The sequence below is a fragment of the Bombyx mandarina genome, chromosome 15, assembly GCF_030267445.1.
Source record: "Bombyx mandarina strain Sakado chromosome 15, ASM3026744v2".
NCBI classification, from domain to species: Eukaryota; Metazoa; Arthropoda; class Insecta; order Lepidoptera; family Bombycidae; genus Bombyx; species Bombyx mandarina.
In genome coordinates this window covers 2579845-2602241 of record NC_143221.1, presented here as the reverse complement: position 1 = coordinate 2602241, position 22397 = coordinate 2579845, and the positions used below count along the sequence as shown (strand labels likewise).

At 40.1% G+C, this 22397-nt stretch overlaps 2 protein-coding genes across 12 annotated transcripts in view; one reads left to right on the top strand and one right to left on the bottom strand.

The window, feature by feature from the left end:
• The window catches only part of sws (patatin like phospholipase domain containing sws), a 50728-nt gene that overhangs the window by 6981 nt on the left and 21350 nt on the right, over window positions 1-22397 (top strand). For 5 of the 11 annotated variants that reach the window (XM_089733053.1, XM_089733050.1, XM_089733052.1 and 2 more), the window contains exons 4-21: window positions 401-587; window positions 1559-1704; window positions 2929-3057; window positions 3692-3772; window positions 4311-4430; window positions 5202-5330; window positions 6224-6316; window positions 7083-7214; window positions 9279-9317; window positions 10245-10341; window positions 10951-11159; window positions 13707-13862; window positions 15242-15398; window positions 16315-16473; window positions 18726-18844; window positions 19332-19445; window positions 20551-20733; window positions 21687-21842. In XM_089733053.1, coding sequence (XP_089589179.1) covers window positions 401-587; window positions 1559-1704; window positions 2929-3057; window positions 3692-3772; window positions 4311-4430; window positions 5202-5330; window positions 6224-6316; window positions 7083-7214; window positions 9279-9317; window positions 10245-10341; window positions 10951-11159; window positions 13707-13862; window positions 15242-15398; window positions 16315-16473; window positions 18726-18844; window positions 19332-19445; window positions 20551-20733; window positions 21687-21842 — 2406 coding nt within the window. The remainder of the gene's footprint in view (window positions 1-400; window positions 588-1558; window positions 1705-2928; window positions 3058-3691; window positions 3773-4310; window positions 4431-5201; window positions 5331-6223; window positions 6317-7082; window positions 7215-9278; window positions 9318-10244; window positions 10342-10950; window positions 11160-13706; window positions 13863-15241; window positions 15399-16314; window positions 16474-18725; window positions 18845-19331; window positions 19446-20550; window positions 20734-21686; window positions 21843-22397) is intronic. The other 6 variants (XM_089733057.1, XM_089733056.1, XM_028173855.2 and 3 more) reach the window with 3 other exon arrangements.
• On the bottom strand, window positions 11968-13681 carry LOC114242620 (uncharacterized). The gene has a single exon (XM_028173860.2). The coding sequence runs from the start codon at window positions 13131-13133 to the stop codon at window positions 12042-12044; it is 1092 nt and encodes a 363-aa protein (XP_028029661.2). The 5' UTR covers window positions 13134-13681; the 3' UTR covers window positions 11968-12041.

The window sequence follows — 22397 nt, the reverse complement described above, 5'->3', positions numbered from 1 at the left end:
AGTCATTTCTCACTTTATTTTCCGACCTAACTCTCCTTTGGTTCTTAACGTAAGTGTCGGTGGTAGGATGTGTTGAGAGCTGACACGTATTAAGGGAGCTCCATGTTTCTGTCTACAATAAGTCATATATGCCAATTTAAGTGTCAGGATTTGGATGAGATGAAGATGGCTCTTTCGGTAAAATTTAAATTTCAGCGTCATCATCGCAAGGTAACCTGGGTTTTTATATTGTCTTGATAGGTAGAGGGGAATATGTTCTTCATGAACGTTAGCAAGAGATACAGTCAAGTTTCTGCCTACCGCTGCAATTAAGTGGTCAGCCCTTGTCCACTGAAGATGTATCCCACCAAATTATCCACGTGGGATACTTACTAAATTCGATATTTCACCATCTATTCAGGTACTGGAACCACCAGCAGAATACTTGGAAGAGGACCTCACAAGTGACGATCGAGTTCCACCGGATGCTCTATACATGCTGCACAGCATCAGAGTTTTCGGTCACTTCGAGAAACCAGTCTTCCTAATGCTTTGTAAACACACTGAGATACTGAACTTGCCCGCTGGCTCTTTCCTGTTCAAAGTTGGTGAGTCGAATGAGTGAAGCTTTCTGTCTTTCTCTCTCTCTCTCATGCTTCTCTTTTTGTCTTCTTGTTTTTCAAGCCACGACGTATACCGTTATTCGCAAGGAAATACGTACTTAACAGATATTCACTAATGATACGAAGTTGGAATAATACTATGTTATTCCATCACATCATCACATTCATCCATACAGGTACCGAGGTAAGATGCTACTTAATTACTCAGTAATCATGCGTCTCACTTAGAACTATGGGATGGCCGTAATACTTCAACTAAGTGTCTAAATGTGACGCCTACGCCACTTAACACCAGATTGCCATTAATGTCAAAAAATAAATGACCCATATTACTGTACAAAGATTTATTTGATAACCGTTTGAAGCACGTTTTCAATATATGAAATTAATTTCGCTCCTTTGGGTACTGCTTTAAAAGAGGCTAGTAAGAGTCCTTAGTGGTAGGCAGTGGCTTGACTGTGCTGTCGGTACTGCCACGTCTCCATAAATGACGATAACCACCACATTGCCCGGTCCATACGCTTTCGTTAGTCGAAAAACTTCATTCATCGGAAGCCATTAACTTTTTTTATTGCTTTGATGAATGGACAAGCTCACAGCCCACCTGGTTTTGTTAAGGCGGTGTTAAGTGGTTACTGGAGCCCATAGGCATCTACAACGTAAATGCGTCACCCACCTTGAGATATAAGTTCTAAGGTCTCAAGTATAGTTATAACGGCTGCCCTACCCTTCAAACCGAAACGCATTACTGCTTTACGGCAGAAATAGGTAAAGCAGTGGTACCTACCCGTGCGGACTCACAAGAGGTCCTACCCACCAGTGATATCGGTTAATTGTCAATTTACAATCTGTAACCAGGATATTTATCGGTCAATGAACGATATCTCTATCAGAGCGGGTTCATTGGATTTGAAGCACAAATGAATATTGAACTCTTTTTTTATTATTATTATTAGGCGACACCGACGAAAACGTATACGTGGTTCAAACTGGTCGCGTGAACGTATACATCACGAATCAAGATGGAAGCAGTCTCTCGTTGAAGGTCGTCAGGGCGGGAGAGAGCGTCACGTCTTTGCTTAGCTTTACTGATGTTCTCACGGTATTGTTTGTTGTTGTTTTTCTTCTTTTTTTCTTTTTTTTTTGGCTCCGCCACGGTTTGTGCATTAGCCAGCGTCAGGTAATAAGATTTTTATAATTCGCCGTTTTAATTATTTACAGTTTATGAACAATAGAAAACGAAGGAAACTAATCGCGACATAATATAAATGATTAAAAACGAATTAAATTACAAAAAAAAATAACATGGCATGAAATGGAATGAGATGAAATGAAATAAGGCATGAAATATAATCTCAGTAAAATGGTGGTTATTTACTGAGATTTTTTTAGTGGACTTTTTGGAAGATCCCGAGAAATGACGTCCAGCCGCTTTGTTTTATTTTCCCACATTTGTGCACTTTCACAGATACTAAACAGTTCACAAACCACCATTATTACGCATTTAAACCTGAAGAGACACTAAATAGACAAAACAGAACAAATCACAAAACTTCACTCCTCGCGTTCCCGCCAAAAAGTCCGTTGTCGTTTTTTATAGAGATGCTTAGTTTGCGTCCGACGAATAGGTGACGTTTGTGACAAGTCGGACTGGGCCGCGCTTAAGGCCGATACTTTTTAAATCATTTCGACTTATGAGAGAATAGGACTTAAGACCGCCTTGGACGCCAAAGGACTTGGATGGACTGTGTGTATGTGCGTGTGAAGGGTATGAGTGAAGAGGTGACGTATGATACGTCTGAATTTTTTTTTTAATTTTTTTTTATTGCTTAAATGTGTGGACGAGCTCACAGCCCACCTGGTGTCAAGTGGTTACTGGAGCCCATAGACATCTACAACGTAAATGCGCCACACACCTTGAGATATAGTTCTAAGGTCTCAGTATAGTCACAACGGCTGCCCCACCCTTCAAACCGAAACGCATTACTGCTTCACGGCAGAAATAGGCGGGGCGGTGGTACCTACCCGTGCGGACTCACAAGAGGTCCTACCACCAGTAATTACGCAAATTATAACTTTGCGGGTTTGGTTTTTATTGCACGATGTTATTCCTTCACCGTGGAAGTCAATGAATGAAAAAAAGAGGACATAATACGTCGACCATACACAGTGGAATGAAACTACACTTGCTTGAATGCGTCATAGACACAAAAGTTATTAAAATGCTCATAATAAAAATGATATTTTACTGAATCACATAATTTCACTTCGAAATGCAACTTATTTAGATTTTTAAGCAATTAATGTACTTAAAAAAATTCTCCAGGGTCACTCGCAACCTTACAAGACAGTGAACGCCAAAGCTCTTGAAGATTCGCAAGTCATAAAGCTGCCAATGAGAGCTTTCCAAGAAGTATTCAAAGAGTACCCTGACATATTCGTTAGGGTAATACAGGTAAGATATTTCGTAATACCCGCATCACGCATTCACAAGATGTGTGATGTATGTCATCCATCTAACCAATAAAAAATCATGTTTTAAACACGAATATTGTTACGCACTGGGGTTCGGGATAAATAAACGTTCCACCAAAGTACAACTTAAAACTGTATTTATCACTTAGAATACACACAGAACCCTTTATAATTCTCAATTCGCTTCTTCCGCTTCGCTTCAGGTGATCAGTCCGCTGTTTCGCTTCGTGTAGTTCTGATTACTAACTGACTATGTGCCATCTCAGTAACGCTTTTATAGTTGAGACGAAATCCCTAGAATCGTCGAGAACATTCCTCACAAGTAGAGTACAACTGATGTGTTTCCGCTATCTGACAATAGATGGCGTTGTACTTCTCGAGCGTTCTATATGCTACTAGATCCTTCGATATTCGTTCGGCTATTCGGCGATAGACGGCGTCACTCTTAGCTGTGTAACAATATATTATAGAAAATTTTTGCCTGCCTGCGGGATTCGAACACCGGCATAGTGGCATCGCTCGATACATATACACCGTCTTATCCAATAGGCCACGATGACTTTAAAAGTAAACTTTACTTCGAAGACCTGTACACGAACTTTGTTATTTTACAGATCATCATGGTTCGTCTTCAGAGGGTAACGTTCACAGCTCTTCACCAGTACCTTGGCTTGAGTGCTGAACTTGTAAATCCTGTAAGTTGATACATTTGACGTTTCTAAGTAATCTAATTTGAATTTAGATTTGACATTAGATTTGACATAATTTACTTTATTGCTATTGTGACAATAGTAACAATTGTAACAATTGTTACAACAACAATATTGTAACAATAGCAATAAAGTAGATTATATATAAATAGATATCTTTTATTGGCTTCGATGAGAATACCTCAGGCGAGTGATAGTTGATGATCACTGATGTCAAGGTTTTAGGTCTTTGAGTTTAGGAAACATTATGGGTTACAATAAGCTGATAGCCTTGAGTGGCTATTTCAGCTTCACCCTAACATGTATAGGTGAGCTCACGGGGCTCAAACCGGAGTGTTGCTAACACTGACCCTAGCAAGAGTAGCGCTTCGCAGAATCTACCACCGGATTGGAAACGCGACCCACTGAGAAGATCCGGCGAGAAACTCAGTGGGCTGGGATACAGCCAAGCTGCTGTCTATCTATAAATGTACGCGTAATGTTTTACCTCAGATAATATTTTTTAAATTGATTGTTTGTTCAGGGCAAAGAGAAACGTCGACCGATGACGGTTTCGTCGTCTCCAGGGAAGACAGCAAAAGCGCCAGCTGACAACCTGTCGCACTCCCCGCACCCCGCCGACAAGTCCACCCCGGATCACGTGGTACGGTCTGCAATACAGCTACTGTAATTTATTGTTTTATAAACGGATTTCTTGGTGTTTGAAAACGTTTCACTTGTAACATTTTCGAAAACATTATGCTTATACATATCGACGCTTGAAAGGCAAACGTGACTAAGCGACAATGCGTGAACTTTACAGTAGACTAATTTAAAGTTGAAATACCTGAAAAAAATTCTATTTTAACGAATCTAGCTGTAGGATTGAAATGATTTTAATAGACCTAGAAATATATATTTTTTGAGCATCGAATATGGTTATCCTTTATGTACAAAGCAGTTATTGTCGCTTAGTCACGTTTGCCTTTCAAGCGTCGATATATTTTGTTCACACACATTTGAGTGGTTTGGTTTTTTAATCGTTTTTAAAAATGTTTTTTTCGTAAGGCATTGTGTACGTAACAAAAATTAATTTAATTAAAGAAAATTATAAATCTTGTGTTAGTTCATCGTCTTGGGCTTGACATTAGTGAAGATAATAAATTAATAATTCGATAGTATTGTCTGTGGTCTCGTGAAAGGAGTGGTATCTGTCCTAACACCCGGTGAAATGATCATCGATCTGGTTCACAACAAATTAATAAGTTTCCATAATCGCACAGGGCTGATAGTCGCTCGTGGACATCAGCAATGCCCAGACTAACCTTAGCAATGATGAAATAATAAAACGATCCTGTTTTGTTAACGGTTTGGAATGTTTGAATTTTGTGATTGTGTGTGTGTTGTGATGTTTGCTGTGACGTCACGCAAGTAGCCGCTAACCCCAGTTCTGTGTCGGCGCATGTCTCAGGAGGGAGGGCATCAAGTCTCCTCGCCCATCCACATCCAGGGTCGGCGTCAGAGGCCCGACATGGTGCCCGACGTAACATCGAACACGCTGCAGGTAGGATCTACATAACTAATTTATAGATTTGTTGGAAATTTTAGCTTTTTCTTATAAAATTAATGATCTGATTTTATACAATGTGTCCGTGCACCAGTGTCGGAAACTTATGGGGGTAATATATGGGGATTCTTATCGAGAAATCACTATCCCAATTTTCTCTTGGCTTCTCCATACTAGAATAGCAGCCATTTTGTTTAATTATAATTTTTAAAATTATAGTTTTTTATTGCATTTTTTTAGGTTGTTATTTTTTTCAGGAAAACGAACTCTATTAAGCTAAAAAAAATTATTGGTTTCCCATAATTAAGGATATTTTCATTGATTTAATCTGCCTGAGCTGCGAAGTAAAAAAAAAACGAAATGGTTGCCATTCTAGTATAGAGGGGTCAAGAGAAAATTGGGATAGTGATTTGTCGATAAAAATCTCCACATTTTACCCCCCTTAAGTCTCCGACACTGGTGGACGGACACGTTGTATATATATTTGAGGCCGTCAGCGCAAAAGTGGCATAACCCACAATTCATATTCGTGCATATGTAATGCAATTTATTTAAAACATAATAAATTTTTATGCAAAATCGGCTTATCCCTAGTTTCATTCATAGATAATAACAACAGTCTTTGTAAACATCATTTTAGCGCTTATTTTATTGCCTACGAAGTATTGTAAAGCTAACTTCGAACCTTATTATCTCCATACTAACTATGGTAAGCTTAGGCCACTTTTGCGCTGACGGCCTCACTTAAGCTTTTCATAAGCGCCTGCTGCAAAGGCTGTTAAGCTAGCGGTCCCCCGATCTTGCTCGATATAACCTTCAGAAGAGTGTCGCCATTGTCACGCACTGTCAATATGAAGAATAGGCTTTCATAGACTTATGCTTCGGTCCAGCAGCCGGACGTGCAACCGACGTCCTCGCTGTCGCGCAGCAAGGAGGGCAGCTCCTCGTTCAAAAAGCACATCAATGACAACCTAGACGAGAAGGTAAGGTTTCATGCCAAGAGTAACCGGCTCCGTGGTAAGGATACTTATCTCGGGCATACAGTAAGCCCGGCAAGTCTGGGTATAGCTATTCTGGTTCCCAGTGGTGGATTTACGTCTAGGCTCGTGAGCCCCGGGCCTTTTGAAGGGCGCGAAAGTTTTGTCATCCATTACTTTAGCGAAACTTTAACCGTTTCCGCAGTACACGCAGCGAAAATGCTCAAAAGGGATTAAAGCCTTCCTCGATGAATGGGCTATCTAACACTGAAATAATTTTTCAAATCGGGCCAGTAGTTCCTGAGATTAGCGCGTTCAAACAAACAAACTCTTCAGCTTTATAATATTAGTATAGATTGTATATAACCCCTTCATCCACTCGTGCCTTCAATTGAAAAGATTCGGAAAGAGAACAATAAAACTGCAACCGTAGAATAGTTTTTATTTTATGCGTGACGATCCTAATTCTACATATGAGTCGTCTATTATCAAAGGTGGCAATCTGTGCATTTGGGCAAAAAAATGTTATTGATATGTCAATACAGATTGATTTGAATATAATTGTCTCCTTCAAAGAATACGGTTCAAAACCTGCATTAAATAAAGGTTAATACTTAACCTGTTATTTATCTAAGATGTCGTTCAGAAGAGTTTTGTGACTGCCAATGGAATACAAAGTCAATAATTAGTTTTTCTGATTTACCAATAATTGTCCAAGAGTCACATTGCCGGCTTTGATAATAGTCGACTCATATTATGTACATTTCAACAGGCATTAACTCAAATAGCAACCGACGCGTTCGTGAAGGAGCTGGGTCTGGAGAACGAGCAGCTCTTGCAGGGGAGCGTGCAAGTGCGGGACCTGCCCGCCGGGACCTACATCATGAAGGAGGAGAGCCATAAGGTATATTTGAGGCCATCAGCGCAAAATTGGCCTAATCAACATTTTTTTTATATTCAAGCTTATATGACGTGTATTAGAATTTATTTAAAACTAGCTGACCCGGCAAACTTCGTAGTGCCTCAATCGATAAATAAAAGACCTAAACTTTTGTATAAAATAATTAATCAAGACCACAATTAGCCAAATCGGTCCAGCCGTTCTCGAGTTTTAACGAGACCAACGAACAGCAATTCATTTTTATATAATATAATAAATGTTGGGGCAAAACCGGCCTATCCATAGTTCACCCATAGATAACATATGGCTTTGTAAACATTATTTTTGCGCGTATTTTTTTTTGCCTACTCAAATTCATAAAAATTCAAACCTAATTGCCTCCATAAGCTTAGGCCAGTTTTGCGCTGACGGCCTCATTTGTACTGTTGTACTGTGGCCATGACGTTATCAAGGTTCGAAAATTAACAATGTAGTTCATAGGGAAGTCGTGTCGTCGTTTTAGGGTTGTCACTATTGACTAACTCGATGGTGCAGGAATTATCGCCATTGTATGTTGTGCAGAGGGTCGTGGGTTCGATTCCCACATCGAGCAAACTTTCGTTTGATTAACAGCTTTGTTTAAAATATCGTATAGTAAGCGGCACGTAAGTTGGCAAGGTTTTGGTGTAGTGGGGGTAATGTCGCGCATAGTGTACATTGCAACAAAAAAGTGGTCACTTTTATTGCCCGCATATAATCTAATTTAATTCTATTAAATTTTTTATTTGCTATAATTTATTTTTAAGCCTGTGTGTTTAGAAGAAAGTTAAAGAAAAGAGAGAAATTCGTGAAGTGTATTAGGTGTTATAAATAAAATACAATTAAAAGTTAAGATTTTATTTAAAAAAATATACTTGATATTAAAAATTATGTGTCGCCGTCGTCACTATAATTTTCTAATAGTGCTACCCCTTGGATTAAATTTATGGTAGCACCTGAGCTGGTGGAAGGAGTTGGCTCCTCATCGTCGACATAACGAAGAGTTGCTGTCGTCACTGGCGTAAATAATAAAACGCTCAGTGACTGAATCGACTATATGGCCATTGGTATTTGGTCCTGGCATTGCAAACAAACTTAAAACAATAACACTCGTAACAAAAACTAAATTTAAACCAATAATAACGACTTGTAACAAAAACTCAATATAAAGAAAGGGTTCCTACAACTTTAGTAGGCGCATGTGTAACTGGGAGCGAACGGAACGTTTGCGCGGTGCGGGAGGGGAAGGTCGACTGACTCGCCAATCGCGCGCTCGGAACGGACATACGTCTTTCCCCGCGTCCCGCTTGACAACCAAAGAGACCTAAAATACGACTTCTGCGCATCTAGCGACTCTTGCCAAGTTACGTACCGGGGACTATAACAAAAAAAAACTTCTTCAGCTATTTGTATGGGGTAAACTTAATTGAGGTTTAATTAGAAACATCAAATAGTCGATGCTAATATACCAAATGAAACTGAATAACAAAAATGAATGTCGCTTATTAAGCGAAATGTCGCTTAAATGAAATAACCTTTCATCTCTCGATATGAAATAAATATCTCGCATATGGTGCATGGCTTTTAAAAGCCACTGTTGGCGTTGACTACACAAATATGACTCGATTAATGCAATCGCGAACATCTCAACCCTACGACGAATGTTTTCAGGCACGACACACCTTCGTGAAATTTGTTAGTTAAACTTTAGATTTATCTCTACCTGTTGGGATTTCTCTCTGTTGTTGCCCTGAATGGGCATCCACGGTCGTCACTCATGAACCTCGGTAATACAATACACACAGACAAAGCGCTCTCTACCACTGAACCTATTATTTAAACCTACCGTATTTATTACGAAAACACAGTAATTTGAACTAAAGTCGTGTAAGTCTTGAGAACGAAACGATTTTTTTTACCTATTTGTTTAGATATTATAAAGTATCAAGATTGTTAAGTCTGTTATCTGTAATGTTAATATAGAAAAAACGGTGATTTGAAAATTAGATTCTGTTTATAAGATTGCTAACGTTGCTTTTCTGTTTGAAGCTCTATTATAGTGTGAGGGGTGAACCAGAAATAATTCAGGTACAGAAATCATTGTGTGATCCCCTCAGAATAGTGTGACGACATTCGTTCATTTGCAGAATTTAAAAGTCATTTTACACAAAGAAAGAAGAATCAAAAAAAAAAAAAAAAAAACTTCATTCCGTTCAACATTCATTGCGTATTTGTGCATGTAAAATGAATTGGACCGGTCAGATTTACTTTGCATTCCATGGATGTGTTCATAAGTCATAGTGTGCAATAATAGAAATTAAGTATTCCAACAGAAATATTGGCGTCATTTGCGGAATCATTTCTTGTTAAATTATTACATTTAGTTGAAAATAGGATAACAAGAATTTGTTTAATAGAAAAAAAAATGTTGTTAAGTACTTAGTCATTTTCGATTCTGAGATAGCAAAAAAAACAGTACACTTGTAGTGTATAGGTAGGTAGTGGATAAAATATTATGTGTTTAAAAGTTTATATGGTGGGGCGGTGTGAGATGATTGAGAAAATGCACTGACTATTGTTATCACATAAAGGCAGATTAAATTTTCTTCGACGCAAGATTAATGTAATTAAGTTATAAATTTCACTCAACAGTCATCTTGGAGATGAAATCGTAGCTCTAATTCAAAATTGCTAATTGTTTTTTTACAAGTATACGCGTTTATTACGCGTGGTGTCATTTGAAGCCAAAACGGCGAGTAGAGCATAGGCTACCTATTCACTAATACGTAACGACTAACCACGTATGACATCACACATTTCCTTTGATATTTGTCTTAACGCGAAGGAAACATAATTTTTCAAAATTATCTTGTGGTATAAATCTTCAATAACGATCGGATGATCACATTCATTTAATTAACATCCCTAAACATTTCTTTTACGGTTGTTTATTGAATAACAATTTAACTTAGAGCAAATGATACATAAGCGGATAAAAAGTGCTTTTGAATACAGGACGTGGCATTGGTATATTTGCTATCCGGAGCTCTGCTGGTGTCACAGAGAGTGGCCGAAGGTGAGGGCGAAGTGCACATGTTCACAGCCTATCCAGGTAAGACAATATCTAGCCTGACATTCCTATGTACTCACCTAGGAAAACTACATTCAACCATAATGCGCGCCAATAAGAATATTAATGGAATAATAACGATTCTTCCCAATGTTGTTTGAAAATTGTTTTCGACTAGAATATAAATGTATAACAACATTGACAATAGTGGCGTAATTAATCGCATTTAAGATAATATCTTTAAGCGTTTTAGAGCAAAATCTATTTATTTCTACTCGGTTAGACATCCACGTTCATTTATTTACAAACCAGAGGTGAGGAATACAAAGGCGAGGTTGATTCACGTGTTTTCTTTTGACTAATTGCGGGTAGGGCGAAATGTTTATGCGGGGGGGGGGGGTATAGCAGAAGATTAGTTAAGTTCACACACATAGAAGTAGAGGAAGAGGTAGACCTAAGAAGAAATTGATAGTTTGTGTGAAAGACGATATGTGAAAGAGGGGAGTGACCGAAGAAATGGTATAGAGGAGTATGGAAGGAGAAAACATGTTGCGTTATAGGTGACTGGGAGAAGGGCAGGAGAATGATGATGATGAGTTCAGTTCACAGACATGAGACTTAATGGATAAGTGGACGTTTTATTTGTGCCAGGTGAAGTGGAAGGCGGACTAGCAGTTCTAACGGGCGAGCCAAGTTTCTTTTCTATACGAGCGAAACACTTCTCGAGGATCGGTCTGCTGTCCAAGACCACTGTGTACAGCATCATGAGAGAAAGACCCTCGGTGGTGTTGCACATCGCCAACACCGTCGTGCGGAGACTGTCGCCGTTCGTGCGCCAAGTGGACTTCGCTCTGGATTGGGTGAGACCCTTAAAACAAATATTAGATCAAACACACCGGCTTTTCTTCCAGGAACAACTATTAATGTTGATATAGACAGATGTACTCCCATCCTAATGCTAAGTGTTTGTCCCAGTCCGTAGTTATCGGGACGGGAATGCATACGATCAACTTGACACATACAGTTGAATTTCGGCCTAGTACTGATAGGACACATGAGATTGGTACCGTCTACCTATTTCTGTCGCAAAATTTATGCTTTTCGGTTTAACAGATAGATAAAGGCGCCTGGTTTATTTTACAAATAGGGTATTTTTATCATGTTACATGTCATGACCCGGCCAACGTCGGCCGTGTATATCTTTTTTTTATTAACAATCACGCCACGTTAACTGGTCCCGTGATAAGTTCGTAAAGAACTTGTGTTATAGGTACCAGATAATGGAAATAAATGTAAGATTTTTATTATACACATACATACATTTAATATACATCCATAACCCTGGAAAAGACATTTATATTTATCATACAAATATCTTCCCTTGGCGGGATTCGAACCCGCAACCCCCTTGTGTAGTGACCATGTCACTTACCACTACACCAGACGGCCGTTAAATCCGTTAAATCTGCTGTTATAAATACAAAAGTGTATTCATGAGATTTTGTGATTTTACCTACGAACGGATCTTCCAAACGGCTTGTAGTAAACGAACTACAGAGGGTGATAAGCGACTCTTTATCTTTTATCTTTGGAAACGAAAAGGTGTTATTATTTCTGAACTGCAAATTTAACGCAATTGTAGCCGCGGGGCAGGTCCAATAAATAAAGTACTCGAACAAATAATTTTATTTCACTGAACTTACTAAAACCTTCTATTTAGTTCGGTTTCTCAATCACACAATTCAATCTCTAAAAACCATTGCTCCATCATTCGCATTGGCAATTTTTTTGACACCATGTTCCATTAGTTCCATTTCTTTATCTAAAACGTTTTTATAGCCTTTCTCAACATTGGTATTTTTTCTATTAATATTCCTTCCGTACTTATCCGTAGCTTCGCTGACAGCATTGTAAGCTTCAACGATATTTTTCTCTGCGTTACTGAGGCTGTTTCGAAATTCCTGTTGTGAATTCCTGTTCATGGCATTTATATTATTTTTGTTCGTATAAAAATCACCCCTAAATTTATCTATCTGTTCGTTGAAGGTTTTATAACCATTTTGAAAATTCTCATCAATTTTGTCGACGGTATTATGGAAATTACTTTGTGTGTTTTTATTCATAGAATTTACAGAATCTTGTACTTGATTAAAAGTATCTTTGGCTTGGGCGCTTAAGTGTCTCGCGTCGGCAGCTCGACCTAGATTGTCGAAATTTGCTCTTACGTCCAACATCCCTGCGCCATCAGTAGTTTCACTGTGCTTTTCTTCAGTTATATTACGACGAATAGCCACTAGTCGGTCCTTGAACGCGTCGAGAAAGTCAATGAGGTTCGAAACAGGCCTTTTATCTTCTTTGCCGAATATATACTTGTTCAAGCTGTCTCTGATGGGTCTAGTTTTATCTACGTAATCTATTTGAGTTTTGTTAAACACTTCTAATGGCTTAAGTTCGTGTCCGACGAATAGTTCTTTGAATGACATCACTCGATATTTCACTCTGTCGATCATGCCTCCAACAAATCCTCTATCGGATTCATTTTTATTTTTATTTAATGAGAAAAATCCATGAATGTTTTCTCGAAAGCTGTGAATTCTTTCGTGAATATTACTTATGATTCCACCAACGATACCGTTATGAGTTTGAACACTGTCATCTGCTGGTCTTTTGTTATGGTGATCACCCAAGACGAGTCCTTTTCCAAACGACCACATGCTTCCCACTCCATTAGTAATAGATCCCGTAGTGCCCTTCACAGTATCTAGTACGCCGTCAATTATTCCACAATTACATTCCACAACGAATAATAATATAATTAAATGGAATATCTTCATTTTCGAGACGTTCTTGTTAAATCAATTATTTTATAGGAATGAGCAATCTCCGTGTAATGCGTTTGCCTCTTTTGACCTCTTTATGTATTGATAAAACTATCATGTTTATAAACATTTGGTTGCACTCATTATGTTAATTTGTACTTGATAGGTTGACAAACAACCTATGTTGTTTTTTATACTATAGTATTCGCCCAATAATTGGTATTGTACCACAATTACTGATTCGTAAAGATTTAGATTGCTACTTTTTGTATTATAATATTTTTTTGTTTTTTTATTCTCATTTGAAAAAAACTGACTTTATTTTATTTTATTGCTTAGTGGACGAGCTCACAGACCCCTGGTGTTGAGTGGTTACTGGAGACCATAGACATCTAAAACGTAAATGCGCCACCCACCTTGAGATATAAGTTCTAAGGTCTCAGTATAGTTACAACAGCTGCCCCGCCCTTCAAACCGAAACGCATTACTGCTTCACGCAGAAATAGGCAGGGTGGTGGTACTAACCCGTGCGGACCCACAAGAGGTCCTACCACCAGTAAATCTGATGACTTTGTATTGTCGTCCCAGGTGTTTCTAGAGTCTGGCCGCGCGGTCTACCGCCAGGACGAGGAGTCGGGGTCTACTTTCATCGTGCTAAGCGGTCGGTTGAGATCTGTCATCACGCATCCGAATGGAAAGAAGGAACTCGTCGGCGAATATGGAAAAGGAGACTTAGTTGGAATAGTATGTTTTTTTCTTAATAGCCAGACAAGCTGTCGCCTCTCTGATGGTGAATGGTGGTCGTCGATCAAAGTCAACAGCAATGCGACTCTTCAAAGCTCGTTTTAAGAACACGTCATTACGCCTGAGGCGCACACTCAAAAGGAGTTTATTCGAATTGAAGTAAGTAAATAAATACCATTGAGCTACAGCATACAGCTATATACAAAATGTTACATAATATGAAAAAAAATGTACGTTAACTTTTTTTATTTTTTTTATTGCCTAGATGTGTGGACAAGCTCACAGCCCACCTGGTGTTAAGTGGATATTGGAGCCCATAGATATCTACAACGTAAATGCGCCACCCACCTTGAGATATAAGTTGTAAGGTCTCAGTATAGTCACAACGGCTGCCCCACCCTTCAAACCGAAACGCATTACTGCTTCACGGCAGAAATAGGCGGGGCGGTGGTACCTACCCGTGCGGACTCACAAGAGGTCCTACCACCAGTAATTACGCAAATTATAATTTTGCGGGTTTGATTTTTATTACACGATGTTATTCCTTCACCGTGGAAGTCAATCGTGAACATTTGTTGAGTACGTATTTCATTAGAAAAATTGGTACCCGCCTGCGGGATTCGAACACCGATGCATCGCTATATACGAATGCACCGGACGTCTTATCCTTTAGGCCACGACGACTTAAATCATCATTCACGCTGTATGAGCTCTTCTTCTCTGGTTTTAAGCGGATATTAATTCAGTGAATTTCTTCGTGAAGGACCTCAAAGAATATCGTAACACTATATTTAATCTGGAACGGAAACTGTCATGTCTCTCTTAAAACGAATTCCTAACTTCATTAGTGTAGTCCGTAAAGTTGTTGTTGCAGAATTAAATGATTGTTGACGATGAGTTAGTTGTCAGAGCTGATGACGTCATGAACACGAGTTCGAAGTCTCAACTAGGGTCCGTAAAGTTGTTGTGGTAGAAATAAATTGTTGTTGACCATGAGTTAGCTACTTTCAGAGTACACTATAATATAATAGCATAATATAGTATATAGCTCATAGCACAACAATATCGCGCACCATATGTTGTTATGGACACGTTCACACTGCGTACATATATATTATTGGTTTACTATGTTATACTATATGGCACTGCAATATAGCGTAGTCTAAAGGCAGCTTTAGTTGTCAGAGCTGATGACGTCATGAATATGAGTTCGAAGTCTCAGTTAGGTGACCGTAAGACGCGGCTTCCTCCGCATTCAAATTTATTAAAATTTATTTTCGATTTTTTAAATGGATTTTTTATCAAAGCGTATATTTATTAGTTTTTTTTTAAACTATTTTTTTTTCAACGTTTGTGATTTGCATTCGTCTGCGTCACAGGTGGAGATGGTGACGCAGACTCGTCGGAGCACAACGGTGATGGCGGTGCGGGATTCTGAACTGGCGAAGCTGCCAGAAGGCCTCTTCAACGCCATCAAGCTGAGGTTCCCGGTCGTCGTGACTAGGCTGATCAACTTGCTGGGACACAGGATTCTAGGTAGCTAAGTCTGTTTCGTCTCGATAATGCTGGGGCTACATTAGCGGGCCACGACGAATATTCGTGTTATCGCGTAGAGTGTGACCGAGTAGATCGTTGCAGCGTGTAGTATTTTTTTTTTAAACGGTTTTATGACTTGGTAACCAAGATCTTTAAGTCATGTCTTATTTTAATTTATATTGTTATTTTTATGAAAAATGAAAAATTGAGTGAAATGTAACGAAATGAGATGATATCGGATAAATATAATCTGAGTAAAATGGTGGTCATTTACTAAGATTTTTTCAGTGGACTTTTGGGAGGATCTCGAGAAGCTACGTTCAGCGGCTTTATGCCCACATTTCTGCACTCTCACAGATACTAAACAGTTAATAAACCACCGTTATTACACATTTAGACTTGAACACTAAATAGACAGCATAAAACAAATCACTCAACTTCACTCCTCGCGTTCCCACCAAAAAGTTTGGAACCATGGATCGTTTGGAACCTCTGGGTCTGCGGAGGGACTTCGCTTCTCTCTGCATTATGTAACGTATGTTCCATGGGGAGTGCTCTGAGGAATTGTTTGAGATGATGCCGTCATCTCGTTTTTACCATCGCACCTCCTGCCATCGGAGCAGAGTTCATCCATATTATCTGGAACCGCTGCGTTCATCGACAGTGCCTTTCCAGAGGTCTTTTTTGCAACGTACCATCCGGCTATGGGATGAGCTCCCCTCCACGGTGTTTCCCGAGCGCTATGACATGTTCTTCTTCAAATGAGGCCTGTGGAGAGTATAAAGCGGTGGGCAGCGGTTTGGCTCTCCCCCTGGCATTGCTGAAGTCCATGGGCGACGGTAAACACTCATCATCAGGTGGGCCGTGTGCTCGTCTGCCTACAAGGGCGATATAAAAGTCCGTTTCCGTCGTGAAGGTTCCTGGCAGAAGCCGACGCGGAGTCTGGGCGGCGCGCCCGCGATCGACTCGAGGCCGCTGCAGCACAACTTCAGCACGGTGGCCGTGGTGCCCGTCAGCGACGACGTGCCCCTCACCGCCTTCACCTACGAGCTGTACCACTCGCTCTGCGCCATAGGTGGGTACTTGAACGACGGATCCCTGTGCTTAGTTCGAGTTTTTTATAACGTTCTGGATCGCGTAAAAGTTGTCGTGTAATTCCAACGGTATTGTTTTCTTGTTTTCTATTTGGCACTAGCTGATCCGGCAGACTTCGTAGTGCCTCAATCGATAAATAAAAGACCTAAACTTTTGTATAATAAAATAAACTTAAAACAAACAAAAGGAACCGTCCGATGGGGGGGGGGACATCAAATGAAAAACAAAATTGTTATTTTTATTTAATTCCGGGCATTTTCATTCATTTATTTACCTTTTAAACCTTCTCTAGACTTCCACAAATAATTCAAGACCAAAATTAGCCAAATCGGTCCAGCCGTTCTCGAGTTTTAGCGCGACTAACGAACAGCAATTCATTTTTATATAAATATAGATGACTCGGTAATACGAGCAGTTGTATGTCTTACTTCAGTCCTCCTTGAAAATTGTAAACCTTTATTTTGCAAAGATATGATGAATCAAACAGGTTCGAGCTGGAACATACTAATTGGAAGCCTAACTCATGATCCCATACATCTCACACCGTGGGACTGGACTTCCAAATCTCAATTTTATGATACTGTAACATCCTTTATAATCAGTGTGCTTAGTGCAAGTTATTTAACGTTCTCCATAGCGTAAAAGTTAACTGGAATTTGTATGCAGTTGGAACAGCGCCCCTAGCGGCAAACGTAGGAAAAACTTTCCAAGTCCATAAAAAAAAGAGTTAACTTTTACGCTATCGAGAACGTTAAAAAACTCGCACTAAGCACACATATCTGTACATAGTTGCAACAACCTAAATGCCCTAATATAACGTAATAGTCCAAGATCCCAGGGCCCCCAGACTTCACGTATTTTCTGACGAACGAAATGTGGCCGATTGCGTAGTGTTAGTATGTGTGGCGGGTAGCCATCATTCAACGCAAGATAATTGACAGATGCCTGAATCTCGCTTACGACATTTTCAAGATAAAGCGCATATATACAAGTTCCGAACAACAACATTCGGACCGTCGGTCTACCGAGCAAATATCACCCGCTCGGTGGAAGATCTTCCTTTCGTCGTAAACTTCCCCAAAGTATGTACTAAGAACGCATGCCTACCTGCTACCTTGCTTAGACGGCCAATTCTTAGGTATCAGGTACTCAAGGTACATAAAATCATTACCTACTTCACGTATTTTCTGAAAGTTGATTTTTGCGTATATTTTAGGCAATATCCTTAAAAATAAGTCCTTAATACTTCCGGGAGGATTTTTACCCGGGAGGATAAAATTCAAGAATAATGGTAGTCAAATGAGCATTTTTTTACAAATTAATTTTCAATTATTTACCTGATTATTTAATTTTTAACTGATTTTCTTTTAATATTAATAATTAATTGATATGAGTCAACTGTAAGAGAGAGATAGAGAGACAGAGAGACAGAGAAGTCAATATATCCTAATACCTGTCTCACTCAGTCTCATGCGCGTGGATAATGCCCTCGCGCTCTTACCCACGGAGGTATTAAATTGAATTTAGGGTATGATTGGCCCTTTAAAGCGTCTGTAAAGCAATTCGGCCGACAGAAAGTGTCTGGGAGTATTGGCGACTTATTTTTGAGGATATTGTCTAAAATATACGTAAAAATCAGCTTTCAGAGTAGGTCGTCATGATTTTATGTACCTTGAGTTCCTGATACCTGAAAATTGGCCGTCTAAGCAAGGTAGCAGGTAGGCATGCGTTCTTAGTACATACTAACACTACGCAATCGGCCACATTTCGTTCGTCAGAAAATACGTGACGTCTGGGGGCCCTGGGATCTTACTCTATAAGCTGCTGTGAGAAATCAATACTAAACCCATTTTCGTCACTAAGTAAAAATCCTTACAAAGCTTCATTACACATGACGTCATTTGGGGCTAATAAAGTAAATAACGAATTAATTGATTAAAAAATCAATACACAACGACTATCCATCCTTGACATCGTTGTGATGCGTATTTATCTTGACATTACAAATATTAGATATATTTTTGTGTACATACTTAAAATAAAAAAGGCATGTCTTAATTTAATCACGTTACTTGAGACCTCTTTTTTACCGATTTCAAAAAAAAAGAGGGATGTTTTCAGTTCGGTTATATGTAATTTGACTTACAAATCTGTCGAATGATTTCCTCGCGTTCTTCGGCTGTCTACGGAACCATTTATCTTAGAGCATTCAAAGGAACAATACTTCGACAGGTCCAACGGTCCGTCTCACTTCGGATGTTATAAGGAAACTGCTCGGTCTAACGATAATGGATCCGAACAACGAGTACAGACTGAGCTCGTGGCTGGCACAACAAGAAGACAAACACAAGGTTCAGTGTTAAAAAGCTTTCTTCCTTTAATCTGACTAACTTTGTGGTGGAGTAGTTAGCGTCCCTGACTATTGCGTCGAGGGTCGTGGGTTCGATTTCCACTTTTTTTTATTGCTTAGGTGGGTGGACGAGCTCACAGCGCACCTAGTGTTAAGTGGTTACTGGAGCCCATAGACATGTACGACGTAAATGCGCCACCCACCAAGTTCTAAGGTCTCAAGTATAGTTACAACAGCTGCCCCCCCCCTTCAAACCGAAACGCATTACTGCTTCACGGCAGAAATAGGCAGGGTGGTGGTACCCACCCACGCGGACTCCCAAGAGGTCCTACCACCGTTATTTCCGTTCTTCTTTCTTAGAGACATGTATAGTGTCGTCATCATCATCAGCTCACGGCCGTCACTCACAAGAACGGTCTGAAGCTTCCGAAAAGCTCGAGGGGCACCCGTCGTTTTGCAAGTTCAAATGTTTTGGGGTTCATCGGCAGGTGGCGCTGTACCAGTGCGACCCGAGCCTCACGCAGTGGACGCAGCGCTGCATCCGACAGGCCGACTGCATACTGATCGTGGCCCTCGGCGACAAGCAGCCCAGCATCGGGAAGGTGAGACCCGAATAGCGATTTTTTTTCCCTACCTATGCTGTGTTTTGGTGCGGGCCGTATGGGCCGGTTGCTGATGATAAAGAAAAGTACTGCTTTGTGCTGCAATACAGTTTATTTGTATGTTTATACACTTTAGTAGTAGCAGTAGTTTTATTTTTCCAAATGGAAAGGCAAAGGTATCATACCATACAACCTAATTTTTTATTTTATTTTATGATTATGATACTATGAAATTAAATGAAGTTGATTAATATGAAACATGGCATGAAATGTCATGATATGGGATGAAATATAATCTCAGTAAAATGATGGTCATTTACTGAGATTTTTTCAGTGGACTTTTTGTCCGTTCAGCACCTTTGTTTCATTTTCCCATATTTGTGCTCTCTCTCTCTCCCTCTCTCTCTCTCTCTCTCCCTCTCTCTCTCTCTCTCTCTCTCTCTCCCTCTCCCTCTCTCTCTATCTCCCTCTCTCTCCCTCTCTCTCTCTCTCCCCTCTCTCGCTCTCTCTCTCTCCCCTCTCTCTACCCCCCTCTCTCTCTCTCTCCTTCTCTCTCCCTCCCTCTCTCTATTTTTAGAAATTGTAATTACGATGAAGAAGCTATGTACGAAGAAAAAGTACAAGTAACAAAAGTTTGTTGCCCGTTTTCTCAAAATTGACAAATTGCATCATATCCCCTTGTTCACATGTTACGTAGTATCTTACAACATTAGAACTTTCTTTTGAGTAGTGCCGCCCAAAACACGTTATTACGGATCCTCCAGATCCATTTACGGTGCTTTTAGGTATCACAAGCATCGGTCACCGTCCTCGCCGAACCTGTCGCTTGCGATGAAGGGCTCGAGGAACGAATTAACCCACAGACACAGCCCATTGAGTTTCTCGCCGGATCTTCTCAGTGGGTCGCGTTTCCGATCCGGTGGTAGATTCTGCGAAGCACGGCTCTTGCTAGGGTTCGTGTTAGCATCACTCCGGCCTGAGCCGAGTGAGCTCACCTACTAGTTAAGGTTACGCTGATATAGCCTCTCAAGGCTATCAGCTTAGGTAGGGAAAAAAAAGAGTAGTGTATGTAATACATGTTTTTTTTAATAATTTGTCTTCACAGATCGAGAAGGAAATCGAACGTCTAGCTATACGAACTCAGAAGGAGCTAGTTCTTCTGCACCGGGAGGGCGGACCGAACCCCTCCGGCACCGTGCACTGGCTCAACATGCGCACCTGGGTCAGTCAGCACCACCACGTGCGGTGTCCGCATCGAATGTTCACAAGGAAAAGCCAGTACCGGATTGTGAGTTCGTATAAATGTTGTTTATTATTAAGCTTGGTTTGGCGATGATCTGTGGCCTACTATTGGAATGCTCCATCTCTGTCTATGTGTTCACGTATATTAAGAACAAATTAATATAAAAAAGATGAGTCTAAGGTATAATAAGAGCAAATACAAAAACAAAAAGATTTTTTTAGGGAACAATAGTATGACTTAACAATTGATAAATCTTAAATGTGTGCGTAGTGCGAAAATCTTATTATCTCCTTCACACTCCCGATCCGTGCATTAAAAAAAAAAAAAAACTTTTATTTCAAGACAAAAGTCTCATATTGTGTTAGTATTACAAATAACTTACGAACTATGTTAGTATTTAAATAAATCAATCAACTCCGTCCCTGGCAGCCCCATCAAGCAGCATGTAGAACATGCAACTTGATGACCTACCCAGGGTCGGGCCATCCAGTCTTTCAGCTAGTACCCTCAAGACGTTGTTGGTGCTTCCTCCTACTCTACGCATAATGGATGCCACCTTTTTGCGCATTATCGCGAAGTAGTCATTAACAGGCGTCTCTTTTTTTTATTTACTTATTGATAATTATTGACCCGGCCATCAGACTGAATGTTTCAACATTGTCGTTTCTAAACGTTTTTTTTACTTATTGCTTAGATGGGTGGACGAGCTCACGGCCCACCTTGTGTTAATTGGTTACTGGAGCCCATAAAAATCTACAACGTAAATGCCGCTACTTACCTTGAGACATGAGTTGTAAGGTCTCACTTTTAACAGTTTAACGGCTGCTTTACACTTCAAACCGAAACGCGTTACTGCTTCACGGCAGAAATAGGCGGGGCGTAGGTACCCACCCGAGCCGACTAACAAGAGGTCCTACCATCAGTAATTGAGCTGGACATTTCCTTCTTAAGATTTCGCTTTTAATTGAAGTCTCGAGTGAAGCACTGTCCTGTTATAGAGCGAGCTGTACAGTAAGGTGCTGATGTCCGAAGCCAACGTGCACTCGGACTTCAGTCGGCTGGCGCGCTGGCTCACCGCCACCGCCGTGGGGCTGGTGCTGGGGGGCGGCGGCGCGCGGGGGGCGGCGCACGTCGGCATGATCCGCGCCATACAGGTAGGTACCCAGTGTTGCCAGGTTGCATCGAAAAAAATACACTGTTCCGCATGTAAAATTACAGTAGATTGGTAGGAAATTTAGAGTAAATCATAAAACTCATTTGTGGTTTAATTTAGTAAAGTAAAAAATTATTAAAGTGGTTACCGTCGCTAATGGATCGTCGTCAATGCCAGGGGTACAGCCAACCCGCTGCCTACCAATAGACCAGATTCTTGGTTGGGTACGTACTCAGATTCAGAATGCCACTGTACTAATATTCTTCGTAGCAGCAAATCTGCTTATGCATCAGTTCTGTGGTCCCGTGTAGACGGACGAACTTCAAACGCACCAGACAGTCTTGTTAATTATGAGTTATCAAGGTTATAATAGGCTAGTTTTACTATTACTCCGTCCGTTCCGAATACATTACAGATTTCATGGTCACGGATAATTTAAGATGTTCTTTGTCGGCAAAAGAATATTTTGTAAACTACCGTCAATTTTTTCTAGAAAAAAATCCTTGACATTTCGTTTCTGATCACACATAGTGCTTGGAGATATGGGAGTTTGTTT

What these genes read in the sequence shown, in the direction of transcription:
- LOC114242620 (XM_028173860.2), bottom strand. Translation starts at nt 13,133, where the DNA reads ATGAAGATATTCCATTTAATTATATTATTATTCGTTGTGGAATGTAAT.